Raw genomic sequence first — 20,385 nt, 5'->3', positions numbered from 1 at the left:
GATAGGTTAAAGATAGCAAAGCCTATGTTTATACATACATCAAAAAAAGTTTTGCTTCACCTCGGTTCCGAGAGTTCCGGAACCTGCACAGAAAATTGGAATAGAGGTCAATATAAACACCATTTTCGCCTTTTTTATTGCTCATGAAACCATACATTGCATGTTGTACCACCATACAGCGAGACCTTCACAGGTGGTGGTCCAGGTTGCTGTACACACTGGTACTTCTAATACCCAGGAGCACGTCCTTTTCCATTGATGCATGTCTGTATTCGTCGTGGCATACTATTCACAACTTCATCAAGGCAATGTTGGTCCAGATTGTCCCACTCCTCAACGGCGATTCGGCGTAGATCCCTCAGAGTAGTTGGTGAATCACGTCATATATAAACAGTCCTTTTCCATCTATCCCAGGCATGTTCGATAGGGTTCATGTCTGGAGAACATGCTGGCCACTCTAGTTGAGCGGTGTCGTTATCCTGAAGGAAGTCATTCACAAGATGTGCACGATGGGGGCGCGAATTCTCGTCCACGAAGACGAATGCTTCGCCAATATGCTGCCGATATGGTTGGACTATCGGTCAGAGGATTTCATTCACGCATCGTACAGCCGTTACGGCGCCTTCCATGACCACCAGTGGCGAATATCGGCCCCACATAAAGCCACCGCAAAACATCAGGGAACCTCGCTGCATTCGCTGGACAGTGTGTCTAAGGCGTTCAACCTGACCAGGTTGCCTCTAAACACGTCTCTGACGATTGCCTGGTTGAAGGCATATGCGACACTCATCGGTGAAGAGAACGTGACGCCAATCCTAAGCGGTCCATTCGGCATGTTGCTGGGCCCATCTGTACCGCGCCGCATGGTGTCGTGGTTGCAAAGATGGACCTCGCCATGGATGTCGGGAGTGAAGTTGCGCATTATGCAGCCCATTGCGCACGTTTTGGGTCGTAACACGACGTCCTGTGGCTGCACGAAAAGCATTATTCAACATGTTGGCGTTGCTGTCAGGATTCCTCCGAGCTATAATAGGTAGGTAGCGGTCATCCACTGCAGTAGTGGCCCTTGGGTGGCCTGGGCGAGGCATGTCATCGACCCTGTCTCTCTCTATCTCCTGCATGTCCGAACAACATCGCTTTGGTTCTCTCCGAGATGGCTGGACACTTCTGTTGTTGAGAGCCTTTCCTGGCACAAAGTAACAATGCGGACAATGTCGAACTTCGGTATTGACCATATAGGCATGGTTGAATTACACACAATACGAGCCGTGTACCTCCTTCCTGGTGGAATGACTGAATGACTGGAACTGATCGGCTGTCGGAACCCCTGCGTCTAATAGACGCTGCTCATGCATGGTTGGTTACATCTTTGGGCGGGTTTAGTGACATCTCTGCACAGTTAAAGAGACGGTGTGTGTGATACAGTATCCACAGTCGACGTCTGTCTTCAGGAGTTCTGGGAACCGGGGTGATGCAAAACTTTTTTTGATGTGTGTAGTATTTAGAGATCTTGAGAGCTGTTGAACGTGTTAACTGGAATACATTTAAGGTAGCAGGGACAAAGTACAGGGAAGTATTTAAAGTTATTCATAAATTGTATCGAAACCAGACTGCAGCTGTAAGCGTCCAAGGACATGAAATTGTAGCAATCGTTGAGAATAGAACGAGGCGGTGTTGTAACCTATCGCCGATGTTACTCAATCTGTATATTGAGCAAGCAATAAAAGAATCCATGGAAAAATTTGGAAATAGAATGTATTAAAGGGGGAATTAATTAAACCTTTGAAGTTTGCCAGTGACATGGTAATCCTGTCAGAGACAGCAAAGGACTTCCAAAAGTAATTGAATGGAACGGTCAGTGTGCTGAAAAGACATGTAAAGCAAAAGTAATGGAAGGCAGAATTACATAAGGTTACGCAGAAGGAATTGTCGAGCTCGACGTCCAGACTGTGAAGGATTAAGGTATGTCTAGCAACAGCCGTGTCATCTTCTGGGTTGTGGGGTCATGAAGATGTGGTACAGAGGTGTACGCGGTCAGCGCACTTCTCTCCCGGCCGTTTTGCAGGGTCCGGGCCGAGGTGCCGCTACTATTCGATCAAGCAACCCCTCAGTTGGTATCGAGAGGTTGAGTGCACCCCACAAAAGCCCCCCCCCCCCCCCCCGCCACCCCCACAGGAAAAATTCCTTGTCAGTTTCGGGAGTGGAACATGGGTCCTCTGTGTGGTAGGCATCTGTGCTGACCTCTCAGTTATGGAGGTGGGTATGGAGGGATTAGATTAGGAAACAGGATAGTAAAACTTGCAGAGAAGTTTCGCAATTTTGGTAGCAAAATAACAGACAAAGGTCGAAGAAGAGAGGATATAAAATGTGTATTGTTTTTAGGGAAAAAAAACCATGTGTGATGAAGAGGAATTTATTAACATCGAACATAAAGTTCCGAAGGTATTTGGAGTCTAACCTTAAACAGTAGTGTAACGTGGAATATAAATTGGTTAGACAAGAAGAGTATAGAAGCTATTCAAATGGGATGCTACAGAAGTATAGTGAAGATTAGATGTGTAGTTTGAGTAACTAATGTGGAGGTACTAAATTGAACTGGGAAAAAAGAAGTTTATAGCACAACCTGACTACATGGAGGTATCGGTTGATAGGACATTCCGGTAGTACCAGCTTGATAATGGAGGGTAGTAAATAAGATAAAAATTTTAAAAGGAGACCAACGGACGAATGCAGTAAGCAGGTTCAGATGGATGTAGGATGCAGCAAGTCAACAGCAACGTTCCTATACATAACTTCTTGGATCAGTTGTGTTGATTTCATATTCTAGGAATACTTCAATATTTATAGTCTTCTTTCCGTTAGTGTTTCTCTTATTTTTTTCTATTTTTTGTATCAATCATCATTGCTCCTTAGTTTCTTGGTACCTTTTCTTCAAGATATTCTCTTCAATACTTCTACTTTCTGTGACCTGTAATTCATTTCTAGGTATTGATTTTCGTAGAGGCATTTTGGTTTAATGCCGTGTTATAATGCATTCTATTTGTGTTCCTTGATATGTGGTTTATAACGTAAATATTTTTTAGTTCCATATTTCCTTTCTATTTTCTGAGTCCTTTTATTTATAGCATGTTTTTCTAATTAATCTTCGTCGTTTAACACACTTATACTTTTTGAACAGTAATAATTGACAAATGTCCAGCAGGAAAAATTTTCGTACATTTTTTGAGTTAGAGAAAACTTAGGGTTTGTCTGCTGAGGTCATAAATATTATGTACTTTCTGTCTGTTCCAAGAGATTGGCTTGTATTTCTGCACCTGCTAAATTTTCAGACAGAAGTGCAGAATCGTCTACAAATACCGGGCAGTTAACTGGTTGTACTTGATATTCTTACACAATTTCATTCCAACTTCTTTTAATCTTTCATTTCAGTTCCTTAATTTTAATAATACACAGTTGAAAATGACTGGACATCAGCCATAATCTCGTTTTACAGCTATATTTATTTTGCAGTGCTTAAAAATTTGGCACCCTTACATGGTCTCGAGACCGTTTCTGACCACCCTGAATATAAAAACTATGTAAACATTTGTGCCAACAATATTATGTGTAACATGCAAATAATATACTGTAAAATTATAACATTAGTTGCAATGGCAATGGCAGGTACTTAGTATGATGTTAATTCTGAAACTGAGTGCTAGATTAGAGCATAACCTTTGACAGTGCAGTACGGTTGCAATACGGTCTTTGGCGGAGTCGAGAGTAGCCATCGAGATCAGTAGAGGTGCAAGTGTGAGAAGGAGGGAACGGACTGTACTATACCATCGCCTCTTCTGTGTCAGTATTTCCCACTCACCTTCAGCCACACCTCAATACATTCATCCATCCCTATAGCTAATGTTAGCAGTCATCCTTTCTAAACATCCAACTTCTCTGCACACAGTTGTCTATTTCGATCCTACTGCACTACAAAATCCCTACATCTTCACACCCAGTACAACCATTCATACCTGGTGGTCGATCCTGCAATGTTACACACTTTGTAACTTGTTCTGTTCAGCATTAATCGTTTCTAAGCTTATAAATTCGCCTTCCACAGTCAAATTACACAAGGACACTGAAATGCATCAACTTTCCTCTAAGTATCCAAATTAACTCGGACACATCGTTTACTAACCTTCCTGAATGATACTGACAAGGGGTTGAAACTACTAATCAGCAAAATTAACTGTGGAGTAAGCACGACGTTGATGAAAGGAGTGTAATTTATCAGCTCGTCGCTTTCTTGGCGTGCTGCACTAATAAAAATCTCTCGGGTTTCCAGCCGAGTGTGTTCATAGAAATGGCACGACGTTTCATCGAGTGTGACTCCTATCAACATCTTCGCCACCATATGTCACGCCATTTCTGTGAACTCACTCATTTGGAAACCAGAAAACTTGGGTATGATTCCGGTCTTTTTCCCACACCTTTCATCATTCCACACAATTTTACGACAGCGGTATGCACATACTGATAATTGAAGTGGTTCCTTCTGGCTACATTATGTGGCACATGCACCGTTGCTTTATTGCTTTGTTCATTTTATTGTTTTTGTTGGTCATACGGCCCACTAATGTCTGTTCACTCTCATACATTTCCACAATTCGTTGAACATAAAAATGAGCTGCTACATAAATAAGCGGTGTGGGAATAATTATTCCTCACTGAAAGCAAAGGTGGAAGAAATCCATCTGCAATAATGTTACAAATGATTAAGGCCACTTTTCATCGGTGGTAGTCAATATTTTTACCTGTCGCCCAGTTTTGTGTCTCTACATCTACATCTATCTGTATCTATATTGTTACTCTGCAGTTCACACTTAAGTGCCTGGCAGAGGGTTCGTCGAACCACTTTCATACTACTTCTCTACCACTCCAATCTCGAATGGCGCGTGGGAAGAAGGAACACCTAAATCTTTCCGTTCGAGCTCTGATTTCTTCTATTTTATTATGCTGATCATATCTCCCTACGTAGGTGGGTGTCAACAAAATATTTTCGCATTCGGAAGAGAAAGTTGGTGATTGAAATTTCATAAATAGATCTCGCCACAAAGAGAACCGCCTTTGTTTGAGTGACTGCCACCCCAACCCGCGTATCATATCATTGACACTCTCACCCATATTGCGCGATAACACGAAACGGACTGCCCTTCTTTGCACTTTTTCGATGTCCTCCGTCAGTCCCACCTGGTAAGGATCCCACACCGCGCAACAATATTCCAGCAGAGGACGGACACGTGTAATGTAAGCTGTCTCTTTAGTAGGTTTGTCGCATCTTCTAAGTGTTCTGCCAACAAAGCGCAGTCTTTGTTTCGCCTTCCCCACAATATTATCTATGTGGTCTTCCCAATTTAAGTTGCTCATAATTGTAATTCCTTGGTATTTAGTGTCTGTTGTCCGCCCCCAGAAACTGACTGGTTAGGGCGACAGAATCTCAATCCTAAGGCCCTGGGCTCGATTCCCGTCTGGGTCGGAGATTTTCTCCACTCACAGACTGGGTATTGTGTTGACATAATCATCATCATTTCATCCCCATCGACGCGCAAGTCGCCGAAGTGGCGTCAAATCGAAAGACTTGCACCCGGCGAGCGGTATACCCGACGGGACGCCCCAATCACACGACATTTACAGTTTAGTCTCTGTTAGCAGCAAAATTTTCTAAACGCCTACTGGGTCCCCAAAACCTCAGTAATGATCATTTATGAAGTAGCAAAGTAACGTTACTTTATGAAGTTCATAAAGCAGATGTACAGTGATTTAAAGCATATAACAATAATCACTCACCAAATAATTTGTGTCAAAATGTTATGAAAACATAATGAAAATGTTTTTATAATCGCTACCGTCTATCACACAACAGGAAAGTTTCCAAGCCCTCTGGTGGGCGGTAGGGATTTGGTTGACTGTCACCGCTTTCAATTAACTGGCAACAATGGAGGCGCTGCCACAGCCAATTTTGTAATTTTATTTGTTTGTTTACTTCGACTTATTTTCGAGGGTGGAGTAACTCAGAGCATTACTGTGGGTTTTTGCTGAGCTTAGCCCAGTATATGTATATTCTCGTAATCATAATTCCCATTGTTTCGCTAATACCCCGTCGCAGATTTGTGATATGTGAAATTTCCGTGATTCTGCCGCTGCGTCTATTCCGCAGTGTTGCGACCGTGTGTACTGTAGAGTCAACTTTCTGGCAAGAAATGTGTTTCTAGAGTACTGAATGATACATTCCCGTCACTTAACATGCCACACTGTGACTACACACTGGTTACTTATTTACACTCGCATTCATTCTCCATGCCTTTCCACGAGGGTTGAGATGAGAACAATACCAGTTATTGCCATTGTATGATGTTACAGAACATCAACATATGTATATACAAATAATTTACAGATTAATGTTTGAATCTGACAAGCAGAAGGCAGCATTTTGTGTCGCTTCATATGCGAGGTGCATTCAAGTTCTAAGGCCTCCGATTTTTTTTCTAATTTCCTACTCACCAGAAATCGATGAAACTGGCGTTACTTCTCGACGTAATCGCCCTGCAGACGTACACATTTTTCACAACGCTGACGCCATGATTCCATGGCAGCGGCGAAGGCTTCTATACGTGTCTGTTTTGACCACTGGAAATCGCTGAGGCAATAGCAGCACGGCTGGTGAATGTGCGGCCACGGAGAGTGTCTTTCATTGTTGGAAAAAGCCAAAAGTCACTAGGAGCCAGCTCAGGTGAGTAGGGAGTATGAGGAATCACTTCAAAGTTGTTATCACGAAGAAACTGTTGCGTAACGTTAGCTTGATGTGCGGGTGCATTGTCTTGGTGAAACAGCACACGCGCAGCCCTTCCCGGACGTTTTTGTTGCAGTGCAGGAAGGAATTTATTCTTCAAAACGTTTCGTAGGATGCACCTGTTACCGTAGTGCTCATTGGAACGCAATGGGTATAGATTACGCCCTCGCTGTCCCAGAACATGGACACCATCATTTTTTCAGCACTGGCGGTTACCCGAAATTTTTTTGGTGGCGGTGAATCTGTGTGCTTCCATTGAGCTGACTGGCGCTTTGTTTCTGGATTGAAAAATGGCATCCACGTCTCATCCATTGTCACAACTGACGAAAAGAAAGTCCCATTCGTGCTGTCGTTGCGCGTCAACATTGCTCGGCAACATGCCACACGGGCAGTCGTGTGGTCGTCCGTCAGCATTCGTGGCACCCACCTGGATGACACTTTTCGCATTTTCAGGTCGTCATGCAGGATTGTGTGCACAGAACCGACAGAAATGCCAGCTCTGTAGGCGATCTGTTCAACTGTCATTCGGCGATCCCCCAAAACAATTCTCTCCACTTTCTCGATCGTGTCGTCAGACCGGCTTGTGCGTGCCCGAGGTTGTTTCGGTTTGTTGTCACACGATGTTCTGCCTTCATTAAACTGTCGCAACCACGAACGCAGTTTCGACACGTCCATAACTCCATCATCACATGTCTCCTTCAACTGTCGATGAATTTCAATTGGTTTCACACCACGCAAATTCAGAAAACGAATGATTGCACGCTGTTCAAGTAAGGAAAACGTCGCCATTTTAAGTATTTAAAACAGTTCTCATTCTCGCCGCTGGCGGTAAAATTCCATCTACCGTACGGTGCTGCCATCTCTGGGACGTATTGACAATGAACGCGGCCTCATTTTAAAACAATGCGCATGTTTCTATCTCTTTCCCGTCCAGAGAAAAAAAATCGGAGGCCTTAGAACTTGAATGAACCTCGTAAGTCTACCAGACTGAGCCGTGCTCTGTCCCAGCTACGCGTTTTCGTGAACTTCGCTGTGCATCTGTGTTTGGTTTCCCGCCCTTGTCGCGGGCCGGCCGAAGTGTCCGAGCGGTTCTAGGCGCTACAGTCTGGAACCGCGCGACCGCTACGGTCGCGGGTTCGAATCCTGCCTCGGGCATGGATGTGTGTGATGTCCTTAGGTTAGTTAGGTTTAAGTAGTTCTAAGTTCTGGGGGGACTGATGACCTCAGCAGTTAAGTCCCATAGTACTCAGAGCCATTTGAACCTTGTCGTGGTGACTTTGTGGTTCTTCTTCCTTGTACGTGTGGCAGCACTGATGTGTATCGATATTTGCGCCGTGTATCATCTTTGGTTTGGTGCATATAGTTTCCGGCTAGGGGGTCTGGAGTGAGTCGGTCGGTTGTTGGCCGACGAGGGAAGTTACCTACGCGCGGTGCAGTCGGCTGGGGCCGCTGGCAGCCCCTGCGCAGTGTCGGAGTGCGTGTGGAGCTGTTCGATGGCGATGAGCTTCGTGGTTCACCGACCCAGGACGTCAAAGTTGAGTAGTGGTTTCAACTACCCAAGCCACGTCTACTCATGTTATGGTGGTTCGCTTCGGTGGTTTGCTGTTAGGGAGCTTTTCCAGTGAGCAACACTGAGTGGTTCTACGGCTGAGATTTAGCAGCCATGCGGTGCAATTAACTATTTTGGTCGACTACAATTTGAGTGCACCAGTGGAATTTTCTGTCTTGTGGCCGTTAGTGTTCTGATTACCTGCCCTGGGCACTGACGTAAATTCAGGCAGTGTCCTTTTGAGTGAAGTTAACTATATTGCCGTGTTTCAAATTCAAGTGTACCAACGGAATTTTCTGCCTTGTGGCCGTTAGTGTTCCGATTACCTGCCCTGGCCACTAACGTAATTTCAGGCAGCGTCTTTTCCTCGCCTGTTGTCGCTGTCAAACATGGTGTGTAATTTTGACAGCTAATACATACTCCATTGTGGATTATCACGTTTGTAGCATTGCCGGTTTGAGTTCTCATGTACTAATTGATGGCAAGCAACTCATTGTGTCGGTCGGTCCATGGCTGTCCCCTGGTTGGGTTCCGCGGGATCAATTATAGTTTGGCTCACCACCTGTTTTACAAAAGTGAACGAGGGCAGACCGACCTCCCTGGAGGCCTTCTGAGTGACACCGGTGTTTAATTATCTGTTGCAGCTATTTTAAATTTTAGGCTTATGGTTATTTGTTTTGTTTTCTTAAAATTTTGCAAAATTGATTTTTAAATTTATCTTTCAAGCTTAAACACAAGATTATGGTAATACATCTTAAAGTTTTGAAACTTAACTGTGGCCTTCAGCCATTGGTATTGCACCTTGCATATGTTGCTTCTTTAAATTATTTTATTGCTGTCTTAATTCGATTTTTATCTTTTTGATTTTGTAAGATTTCTTGTTGTTAAACATGCTGGCCTTCTGCCTTTAAAGGGTCTATGGTAATATATTCTGAAGTTTTGAAATTTAATTGTGGCCCTCAGCTATTTGTGTTGCACCTTGCATGTGTTGCTTTTTGGGTTTTAAATTATTTTATTGCCATCTTAATTGAATTTTTGATTTTTTTAAGATTTGTTGTTGACCTACTCCCTTTAAAGGTCTATGGTGATATATTCTAAAATTTTGGAATTTAATTGTGCCCCTCAGCCATTTGTATCGCACTTTGCGTATGTTGTTTTTTGAATTATTTTACTGCTGTCTTAATTGGATTTTTATCTTGTTAAGAATTCTTGTTGGAGGCCTTCAGCCGTGAAAGAGTTGCATTCGGTAAAGATTCGGCTATGTGCCGCTTTGGTTGTAAAGGTTATTAAATTACAATAAATGACAATTAGAAGCAGAAACTAACCTCAACCCTTGGCCCTTTCCACAATCCTATTACCTGTTCTGACCAGAGAGTTTAGTGGGCGTCTCACAGACCACATATGAAAACGTGGAGTGGGGAATTCTTCATAGTACATCATGCTGTCCGTTTCTCCTCTACATTGTCTTCTTAAGATTGTGCAACTTGTCAGCTTCGCTTTTCAGATGGAGGGGCAATACTGAACGGAACAAGCAACCTCTGAATTGCGGAAGATAGGAGAGCGCCTGTGAAGGTCCTTGTGACCTCATTCAGACGAATGTCTCAGTTCTTATAATTAAATTTTTCTCAAGACATTTGAGACTCATCTTTATCCACAATAATGATGGAAGCTGAAGAAACGAATAAAAATTTGTGCCTCAGCTAGAATTTGAAGCCAGGTATCCTTGCTTACAAGGCAAGAATGCTAGCCATTGCTCCACACACTACCGACACAAACGTCAGTTCACATCTTCAGATTATTTTCCCCTTCTTAAATCATCACTATTGCTGAGGCTTTCCGGCACTGGAATAGCACCCCAGCGTTGGATGTAATAGAGAAATCCTGCACCTCAGGTGTAGCTGATCTATAGATATTATAATTTAATTTTTCCTCAACACGTTTGATTCTAATCTTCACCTGCGATAATGATGGAAGCTGAAGAAGTGGATTAAAATTTGTGCCATGGCCAGGAAAATGAGCTAAAGATGTGAACTGAAGTATCTGTTCGGGAGGGCATTGCACTTGGGTAGTCCATGCAGCAACGCTAGTTTTAGTGCTGTGGTGGTGTAATGGCTAGCATTCCTGCCTAGTAAGCAAGGAGACCCAGGTTCAAGTCCCAACCGTGGCATGAACTTTAATTCGTTTCTTCAGCTTCCATCATTACTGTAGAACGTCTTAGTGTATGTGCGCTGTTTCTCCCATACTGCGGCTCAGGATTCAATACCTGAATACACGAGCGAAATTTCAGCATTTTATAGCATAGCCGCTTTTGCTGCCCAACTAATTACAACTATTTGGTCGAGAAGATCGGATATCTAACCACGTTAACTCTGAGTAAACTACTTAGCTTCTGAAATGGAATTATATCAATAAACTTTAATATGTCTCATGTCTTGATAACATCCACCGTGTCTGGCAGTTATTGGAGAAATGAAAATAAAAGCGTGTACATGATCTTTGTGGGCCTGCAAGAAGGCTTGGGCAGTGGTGCTTAAATATCCAATCCGCAGTGATAAATATCTCAATTTCTACCTATTTGTTATGTAGATGGAATGTTGTGGCCTCTGTTTTACTTGGATGTAATAGGAGTGTCCACTCGCAAAATTACTTGCTCAGTATGATGAAGTGAGTTGACAGGGTACAATTACAGTGCTTGGTAATCTTTGTTCTGACATACGAGGTGCATTCAAGTTCTAAGGCCTCCGATTTTTTTTCTAGTTAACTACTCACCGGAAATCGATGAAACTGGCGTTACTTCTCGACGTAATCGCCCTGCAGACGTACACATTTTTCACAACGCTGACGCCGTGATTCCATGGCAGAGGCGAAGGCTTCTTTAGGAGTCTGTTTTGACCACTGGAAAATCGCTGAGGCAATAGCAGCACGGCTGGTGAATGAGCGACCACGGAGAGTGTCTTTCACTGTTGGAAAAAGCCAAAAGTCACTAGGAGCCAGCTCAGGTGAGTAGGGAGTATGAGGAATCACTTCAAAGTTGTTATCACGAAGAAACTGTTGCGTAACGTTAGCTTGATGTGCGGGTGCGTTGTCTTGGTGAAACAGCACACGCGCAGCCCTTCCCGGACGTTTTTGTTGCAGTGCAGGAAGGAATTTGTTCTTCAAAACATTTTCGTAGGATGCACCTGTTACCGTAGTGCCCTTTGGAACGCAATGGGTAAGGGTTACGTCCTCGCTGTCCCAGAACATGGACACCCTCATTTTTTCAGCACTGGCAGTTACCCGTAATTTTTTTGGTGGCGGTGAATCTGTGTGCTTCCATTGAGCTGGCTGGCGCTTTGTTTCTGGGCTGAAAAATGGCGTCCACGTCTCATCCATTGTCACAATGGACCAAAAGAAAGTCCCATTCATGCTGTCGTTGCGCGTCAACATTGCTTGGCAACATGCCACACGGGCAGCCATGTGGTCGTCCGTCAGCATTCGTGGCATCCACCTGGATGACACTTTTCGAATTTTCAGGTCGTCATGCAGGATTGTGTGCACAGAACCGACAGAAATGCCAACTCTGGAGGCGATCTGTTCAACAGTCATTCGGCGATCCCCCAAAACAATTCTCTCCACTTTCTCGATCATGTCATCAGACCGGCTTGTGCGAGCCCGAGGTTGTTTCGGTTTGTTGTCACACGATGTTCTGCCTTCATTAAACTGTCACACCCACGAACGCACTTTCGACACATCCATAACTCCATCACCACATGTCTCCTTCAACTGTCGACGAATTTCAATTGGTTTCACACCACGCAAATTCAGAAAACGAATGATTGCACGCTGTTCAAGTAAGGAAAACGTCGCCATTTTAAGTATTTAAAACAGTTCTCATTCTCGCCGCTGGCGGTAAAATTCCATCTACCGTACGGTGCTGCCATCTCTGGGACGTATTGACAATGAACGCGGCCTCATTTTAAAACAATGCGCATGTTTCTATCTCTTTCCCGTCCAGAGAAAAAAAATCGGAGGCCTTAGAACTTGAATGAACCTCGTAAGTCTACCAGACTGAGCCGTGCTCTGTCCCAGCTACGCGTTTTCGTGAACTTCGCTGTGCATCTGTGTTTGGTTTCCCGCCCTTGTCGCGGGCCGGCCGAAGTGTCCGAGCGGTTCTAGGCGCTACAGTCTGGAACCGCGCGACCGCTACGGTCGCGGGTTCGAATCCTGCCTCGGGCATGGATGTGTGTGATGTCCTTAGGTTAGTTAGGTTTAAGTAGTTCTAAGTTCTGGGGGGACTGATGACCTCAGCAGTTAAGTCCCATAGTACTCAGAGCCATTTGAACCTTGTCGTGGTGACTTTGTGGTTCTTCTTCCTTGTACGTGTGGCAGCACTGATGTGTATCGATATTTGCGCCGTGTATCATCTTTGGTTTGGTGCATATAGTTTCCGGCTAGGGGGTCTGGAGTGAGTCGGTCGGTTGTTGGCCGACGAGGGAAGTTACCTACGCGCGGTGCAGTCGGCTGGGGCCGCTGGCAGCCCCTGCGCAGTGTCGGAGTGCGTGTGGAGCTGTTCGATGGCGATGAGCTTCGTGGTTCACCGACCCAGGACGTCAAAGTTGAGTAGTGGTTTCAACTACCCAAGCCACGTCTACTCATGTTATGGTGGTTCGCTTCGGTGGTTTGCTGTTAGGGAGCTTTTCCAGTGAGCAACACTGAGTGGTTCTACGGCTGAGATTTAGCAGCCATGCGGTGCAATTAACTATTTTGGTCGACTACAATTTGAGTGCACCAGTGGAATTTTCTGTCTTGTGGCCGTTAGTGTTCTGATTACCTGCCCTGGGCACTGACGTAAATTCAGGCAGTGTCCTTTTGAGTGAAGTTAACTATATTGCCGTGTTTCAAATTCAAGTGTACCAACGGAATTTTCTGCCTTGTGGCCGTTAGTGTTCCGATTACCTGCCCTGGCCACTAACGTAATTTCAGGCAGCGTCTTTTCCTCGCCTGTTGTCGCTGTCAAACATGGTGTGTAATTTTGACAGCTAATACATACTCCATTGTGGATTATCACGTTTGTAGCATTGCCGGTTTGAGTTCTCATGTACTAATTGATGGCAAGCAACTCATTGTGTCGGTCGGTCCATGGCTGTCCCCTGGTTGGGTTCCGCGGGATCAATTATAGTTTGGCTCACCACCTGTTTTACAAAAGTGAACGAGGGCAGACCGACCTCCCTGGAGGCCTTCTGAGTGACACCGGTGTTTAATTATCTGTTGCAGCTATTTTAAATTTTAGGCTTATGGTTATTTGTTTTGTTTTCTTAAAATTTTGCAAAATTGATTTTTAAATTTATCTTTCAAGCTTAAACACAAGATTATGGTAATACATCTTAAAGTTTTGAAACTTAACTGTGGCCTTCAGCCATTGGTATTGCACCTTGCATATGTTGCTTCTTTAAATTATTTTATTGCTGTCTTAATTCGATTTTTATCTTTTTGATTTTGTAAGATTTCTTGTTGTTAAACATGCTGGCCTTCTGCCTTTAAAGGGTCTATGGTAATATATTCTGAAGTTTTGAAATTTAATTGTGGCCCTCAGCTATTTGTGTTGCACCTTGCATGTGTTGCTTTTTGGGTTTTAAATTATTTTATTGCCATCTTAATTGAATTTTTGATTTTTTTAAGATTTGTTGTTGACCTACTCCCTTTAAAGGTCTATGGTGATATATTCTAAAATTTTGGAATTTAATTGTGCCCCTCAGCCATTTGTATCGCACTTTGCGTATGTTGTTTTTTGAATTATTTTACTGCTGTCTTAATTGGATTTTTATCTTGTTAAGAATTCTTGTTGGAGGCCTTCAGCCGTGAAAGAGTTGCATTCGGTAAAGATTCGGCTATGTGCCGCTTTGGTTGTAAAGGTTATTAAATTACAATAAATGACAATTAGAAGCAGAAACTAACCTCAACCCTTGGCCCTTTCCACAATCCTATTACCTGTTCTGACCAGAGAGTTTAGTGGGCGTCTCACAGACCACATATGAAAACGTGGAGTGGGGAATTCTTCATAGTACATCATGCTGTCCGTTTCTCCTCTACATTGTCTTCTTAAGATTGTGCAACTTGTCAGCTTCGCTTTTCAGATGGAGGGGCAATACTGAACGGAACAAGCAACCTCTGAATTGCGGAAGATAGGAGAGCGCCTGTGAAGGTCCTTGTGACCTCATTCAGACGAATGTCTCAGTTCTTATAATTAAATTTTTCTCAAGACATTTGAGACTCATCTTTATCCACAATAATGATGGAAGCTGAAGAAACGAATAAAAATTTGTGCCTCAGCTAGAATTTGAAGCCAGGTATCCTTGCTTACAAGGCAAGAATGCTAGCCATTGCTCCACACACTACCGACACAAACGTCAGTTCACATCTTCAGATTATTTTCCCCTTCTTAAATCATCACTATTGCTGAGGCTTTCCGGCACTGGAATAGCACCCCAGCGTTGGATGTAATAGAGAAATCCTGCACCTCAGGTGTAGCTGATCTATAGATATTATAATTTAATTTTTCCTCAACACGTTTGATTCTAATCTTCACCTGCGATAATGATGGAAGCTGAAGAAGTGGATTAAAATTTGTGCCATGGCCAGGAAAATGAGCTAAAGATGTGAACTGAAGTATCTGTTCGGGAGGGCATTGCACTTGGGTAGTCCATGCAGCAACGCTAGTTTTAGTGCTGTGGTGGTGTAATGGCTAGCATTCCTGCCTAGTAAGCAAGGAGACCCAGGTTCAAGTCCCAACCGTGGCATGAACTTTAATTCGTTTCTTCAGTTTCCATCATTACTGTAGAACGTCTTAGTGTATGTGCGCTGTTTCTCCCATACTGCGGCTCAGGATTCAATACCTGAATACACGAGCGAAATTTCAGCATTTTATAGCATAGCCGCTTTTGCTGCCCAACTAATTACAACTATTTGGTCGAGAAGATCGGATATCTAACCACGTTAACTCTGAGTAAACTACTTAGCTTCTGAAATGGAATTATATCAATAAACTTTAATATGTCTCATGTCTTGATAACATCCACCGTGTCTGGCAGTTATTGGAGAAATGAAAATAAAAGCGTGTACATGATCTTTGTGGGCCTGCAAGAAGGCTTGGGCAGTGGTGCTTAAATATCCAATCCGCAGTGATAAATATCTCAATTTCTACCTATTTGTTATGTAGATGGAATGTTGTGGCCTCTGTTTTACTTGGATGTAATAGGAGTGTCCACTCGCAAAATTACTTGCTCAGTATGATGAAGTGAGTTGACAGGGTACAATTACAGTGCTTGGTAATCTTTGTTCTGACATACGAGGTGCATTCAAGTTCTAAGGCCTCCGATTTTTTTTCTAGTTAACTACTCACCGGAAATCGATGAAACTGGCGTTACTTCTCGACGTAATCGCCCTGCAGACGTACACATTTTTCACAACGCTGACGCCGTGATTCCATGGCAGAGGCGAAGGCTTCTTTAGGAGTCTGTTTTGACCACTGGAAAATCGCTGAGGCAATAGCAGCACGGCTGGTGAATGAGCGACCACGGAGAGTGTCTTTCACTGTTGGAAAAAGCCAAAAGTCACTAGGAGCCAGCTCAGGTGAGTAGGGAGTATGAGGAATCACTTCAAAGTTGTTATCACGAAGAAACTGTTGCGTAACGTTAGCTTGATGTGCGGGTGCGTTGTCTTGGTGAAACAGCACACGCGCAGCCCTTCCCGGACGTTTTTGTTGCAGTGCAGGAAGGAATTTGTTCTTCAAAACATTTTCGTAGGATGCACCTGTTACCGTAGTGCCCTTTGGAACGCAATGGGTAAGGGTTACGTCCTCGCTGTCCCAGAACATGGACACCCTCATTTTTTCAGCACTGGCAGTTACCCGTAATTTTTTTGGTGGCGGTGAATCTGTGTGCTTCCATTGAGCTGGCTGGCGCTTTGTTTCTGGGCTGAAAAATGGCGTCCACGTCTCATCCATTGTCACAATGGACCAAAAGAAAGTCCCATTCATGCTGTCGTTGCGCGTCAACATTGCTTGGCAACATGCCACACGGGCAGCCATGTGGTCGTCCGTCAGCATTCGTGGCATCCACCTGGATGACACTTTTCGAATTTTCAGGTCGTCATGCAGGATTGTGTGCACAGAACCGACAGAAATGCCAACTCTGGAGGCGATCTGTTCAACAGTCATTCGGCGATCCCCCAAAACAATTCTCTCCACTTTCTCGATCATGTCATCAGACCGGCTTGTGCGAGCCCGAGGTTGTTTCGGTTTGTTGTCACACGATGTTCTGCCTTCATTAAACTGTCACACCCACGAACGCACTTTCGACACATCCATAACTCCATCACCACATGTCTCCTTCAACTGTCGACGAATTTCAATTGGTTTCACACCACGCAAATTCAGAAAACGAATGATTGCACGCTGTTCAAGTAAGGAAAACGTCGCCATTTTAAGTATTTAAAACAGTTCTCATTCTCGCCGCTGGCGGTAAAATTCCATCTACCGTACGGTGCTGCCATCTCTGGGACGTATTGACAATGAACGCAGCCTCATTTTAAAACAATGCGCATGTTTCTATCTCTTTCCAGTCCGGAGAAAAAAAATCGGAGGACTTAGAACTTGACTGCACCTCGTATTAACACCAGATCATCTGCATACTGGATTTTCTTCGAGGTAGTAGCTGAAATGCTGTGGAGATATATATTAAACTAAATGAGAGCCGGTACTGATTATTCAGGCTGGTTATTGTTGAGGGTAATTCGATAAAAAAAAACTGGAAACCTTCAATCAGAGGGCAATGTTGTTGAGTAAACTACTTAGCTTCTCAAATGGAATTATATCAACAACCTTTAGCACGTCTCATGTCTTAATAAGATCCACTGTGTCAGGCAGTTATTGGAGAAATGCAGAAATGAAAATAAAAGCGCATGCATGATCTTTGTGGGCATGCAGAAATGACAATTTCCATAGAATAATAGTTTGGAAAGCAATGAGAAGGGTTAACGTGGAAAGAAAGACGATTAACTTGTTCGTAATTAAAATGCGAAACAACGCTATCCATAGTATTTTCGTTAAAAAGGCCTAAGACAAGGTTGAGGGATATCACCTGCCTATTTAACATTTATTTCGAACAGTCGCTGAATGGCTGGTACAGGGAGTGCTCAGGCATTGGAATAAAGATTGGTAGCGGCACTCGTCGGTTTCTTTTGTTTGTGGACGACCAACTTGTATTACCTCAAGGTGAAGAGGATATGGAATACATGCAGGGAGAGCTTAGAGAAGAATATAGCAAAGATCGTTTGGAAACAAATCTGAGCAAGACAGAGTGTATGTGTGTGGAACAGGATTCGGTGAAAAGTGACACAGAGGAATGAGACGATGATATTATTTCCAGAACAGCAATGGGGAAGAGAGCGGGCTGCAGTTAATGAGGCAAGGTAACATTCGAATGAGAAGGAATGGAAGCGAATGGAGATAACGTACTCCATAACAAAAGCTTTGGAGAACATTCAGACGTATGGGCACGTGAAGACAATAGCTAACCGTTGACGACGAAGAAAGATTTTAAGCCGGCAGCCGCGAAGAAAAAGAATATGAGGAAGGCGAGCGCTAAATGTAAATATCGTGTGACCAGGGCCTCCTATCGGGTAGACCGTTCGCCAGGTGCAAGTCTTTCGATTTGACGCCACTTCGGCGACTTGTGCGTCGATGGGGATGAAATGATGATGATTGGGACAACACAACTCCTAGTACCTGAGCGGAGAAAATCTCCGACCCAGTCAGGAATCGAACCCGGGCCCTTAGTAGTAACATTCTGTCGCGCTGACCACTGAGCTACCAGGGACGGACATGGGAGCGCTAACATTGGGAAAATACACTACTGGCCATTAAAATTGCTTCACCACGAAGATGACGCGCTACAGACGCGAAATTTAACCGACAGGAAGAAGATGCTGTGATATGCAAATGATTAGCTTTCCAGAGCATTCACACAAGGTTGGCGCCAGTGGCGACACCTACAACATGCTGACATGAGGAAAGTTTCCAACCGATTTCTCATACACAAACAGCAGTTGACCGGCGTTCCCTGGTGAAACGTTGTTGTGATGCCTCGTGTAAGGAGGAGAAATGCGAACCATCACATTCCCGACTTTGATAGAGGTCGGATTGTAGCCTATCGCGATGGCGGTTTATCGTATCGCGACATTGCTGCTCGCGTCGAGATCCAATGAATGTTAGCAGAATATGGAATCGGTGGCTTCAGGAGGGTAATACTGAACGCCGTGCTGGATCCCAACGGCCTCGTATCACTAGCAGTCGAGATGACAGGCATCTTTTCCGCATGGCTGTAACGGATCGTGCAGCCACGTCTCAATCCCTGAGTCAACAGATGGGGATGTTTGCAATATAACAACCATCTGTACGAACTGTTCGACGACGTTTGCAGCAGCATGAACTATCAGCTCGGAGACCACGGTTGCGGATACCCTTGACGCTGCATCACAGACAGGAGCGCCTGCGATGGTGTACTCAACGACGAACCTGGGTGCACGAATGGTAAAACGTCGTTTTTTCGGATGAATCCAGGTCCTGTTTACAGAATCATGATGCTCGCATCCGTGTTTGTGCGACATCGCTGTGAACGCACATTGGAAACGTGTATTCGTCATCGCCATACTGGCGTATCACCCGGCGTGATGGTATGAGATGCCATTGGTTACACGTCTCGGTCACCTTTTGTTCCCACTGACGGCACTTTGAACAGTGGACGTTACATTTCAGGTGTGTTACGACCCGTGGCCTTACCCTTCGCTCTATCCCTGCGAAACCCTACATTTAAGTAGTATAATGAACGACCGCATGTTGCAGGTGCTGTACGGGCCTTTCTGGATACAGAAAATGTTCGACTGCTGCCCTGGCCAGCACATTCTCCATATCTCTCACCAATTGAAAACGTCTGGTCAATGGTGGCCAAGCAAATGGCTCGTCACAGTACGCCATTCACTACTCTTGTTGAACTGTGGTATCGTGTTGAAGCTGCATGGGCAGCTGTACCTGCACACGCCATCCAAGCTCTGTTTGACTCAATTGCCAGGCGTATCAAGGCCGTTATTACGGCCAGAGGTGAATGTTCTGGTACTGATTTCTCAGGATCTATGCACCCAAATTGCGTGAAAATGTAATCACATGTCAGTTCTAGTATAATATATTTGTCCAATGAAAACCCGTCTATCATCTGCATTTCTTCTTGGTGTAGCAATTTTAATGGCCAGTTGTGTACATACAGCATGCGATGGAAGACAGAAGTCTAATGACGGATGTTTGGAACGAAAGAGGCCCTTGGAGGTTGGAAGAAGAAGAATAAGTAGAGAAGACAACCCTAGCATCAATCCTACTCTCAATACCGTAGCGTAAGCTCCTTCAGATTCGCTTCACCCGATTTGACACCTCTCTTAAATCTGGATTAAACCAACGTTGTTAGTCCTAGCACCGGATCGCTGCAATCGCAGTTATTTCAAAACCCTCCCAGCTCCACTAGGATTGTTTTATCAACGACACGAAGTAGTCCTCTATCCCAAGTACATCCCACATTGTGGGGTCTACGTTGTGTAGAGCACTAACCCATGCGCTCCAGTAAAGTCGTTACGTGAGCTATCAAAAGTTGCTTACGGCAGAAATGTCAGAACTGCGGACATTCGATGTGACGAAAATTTTCAAAACTGTACCTGGGGTTTTTGAGTATCTTGTTGATCGCCTCGAGGACCGACTCCTTGGTGAGTCGCAGCGTGTCCAGCTCGACGGCGGCGCCCTTGGCCACGTTCTTGCGCAGGTTGGCGTACTGGTCGGCCAGGAAGGGGACCCCCACCACGGGGACGCCGTGGTACACCGCCTCCATGGTACTCAGCATCCCTCCGTGGCTGATGAACACCTTCACATTGGGGTGCGCTGGAAACCAGACAGTTTTGACATGCAGCGAGACATATTTCCAGCGGAAAG

At 44.4% G+C, this 20,385-nt stretch overlaps 1 protein-coding gene across 1 annotated transcript in view; it reads right to left on the bottom strand.

The window, feature by feature from the left end:
- LOC124717041 (UDP-glucosyltransferase 2-like) overlaps positions 1-20,385 on the bottom strand; it is a 56,648-nt gene that overhangs the window by 5,481 nt on the left and 30,782 nt on the right. The window contains exon 3 of the mRNA XM_047243703.1: positions 20,115-20,334. Within this exon, the coding sequence (XP_047099659.1) occupies positions 20,115-20,334 (220 nt within the window). The remainder of the gene's footprint in view (positions 1-20,114; positions 20,335-20,385) is intronic.

The sequence above is a fragment of the Schistocerca piceifrons genome, chromosome 9, assembly GCF_021461385.2.
Source record: "Schistocerca piceifrons isolate TAMUIC-IGC-003096 chromosome 9, iqSchPice1.1, whole genome shotgun sequence".
Lineage (NCBI taxonomy): Eukaryota > Metazoa > Arthropoda > Insecta > Orthoptera > Acrididae > Schistocerca > Schistocerca piceifrons.
This window is presented reverse-complemented; position numbering and strand designations above follow the sequence as displayed.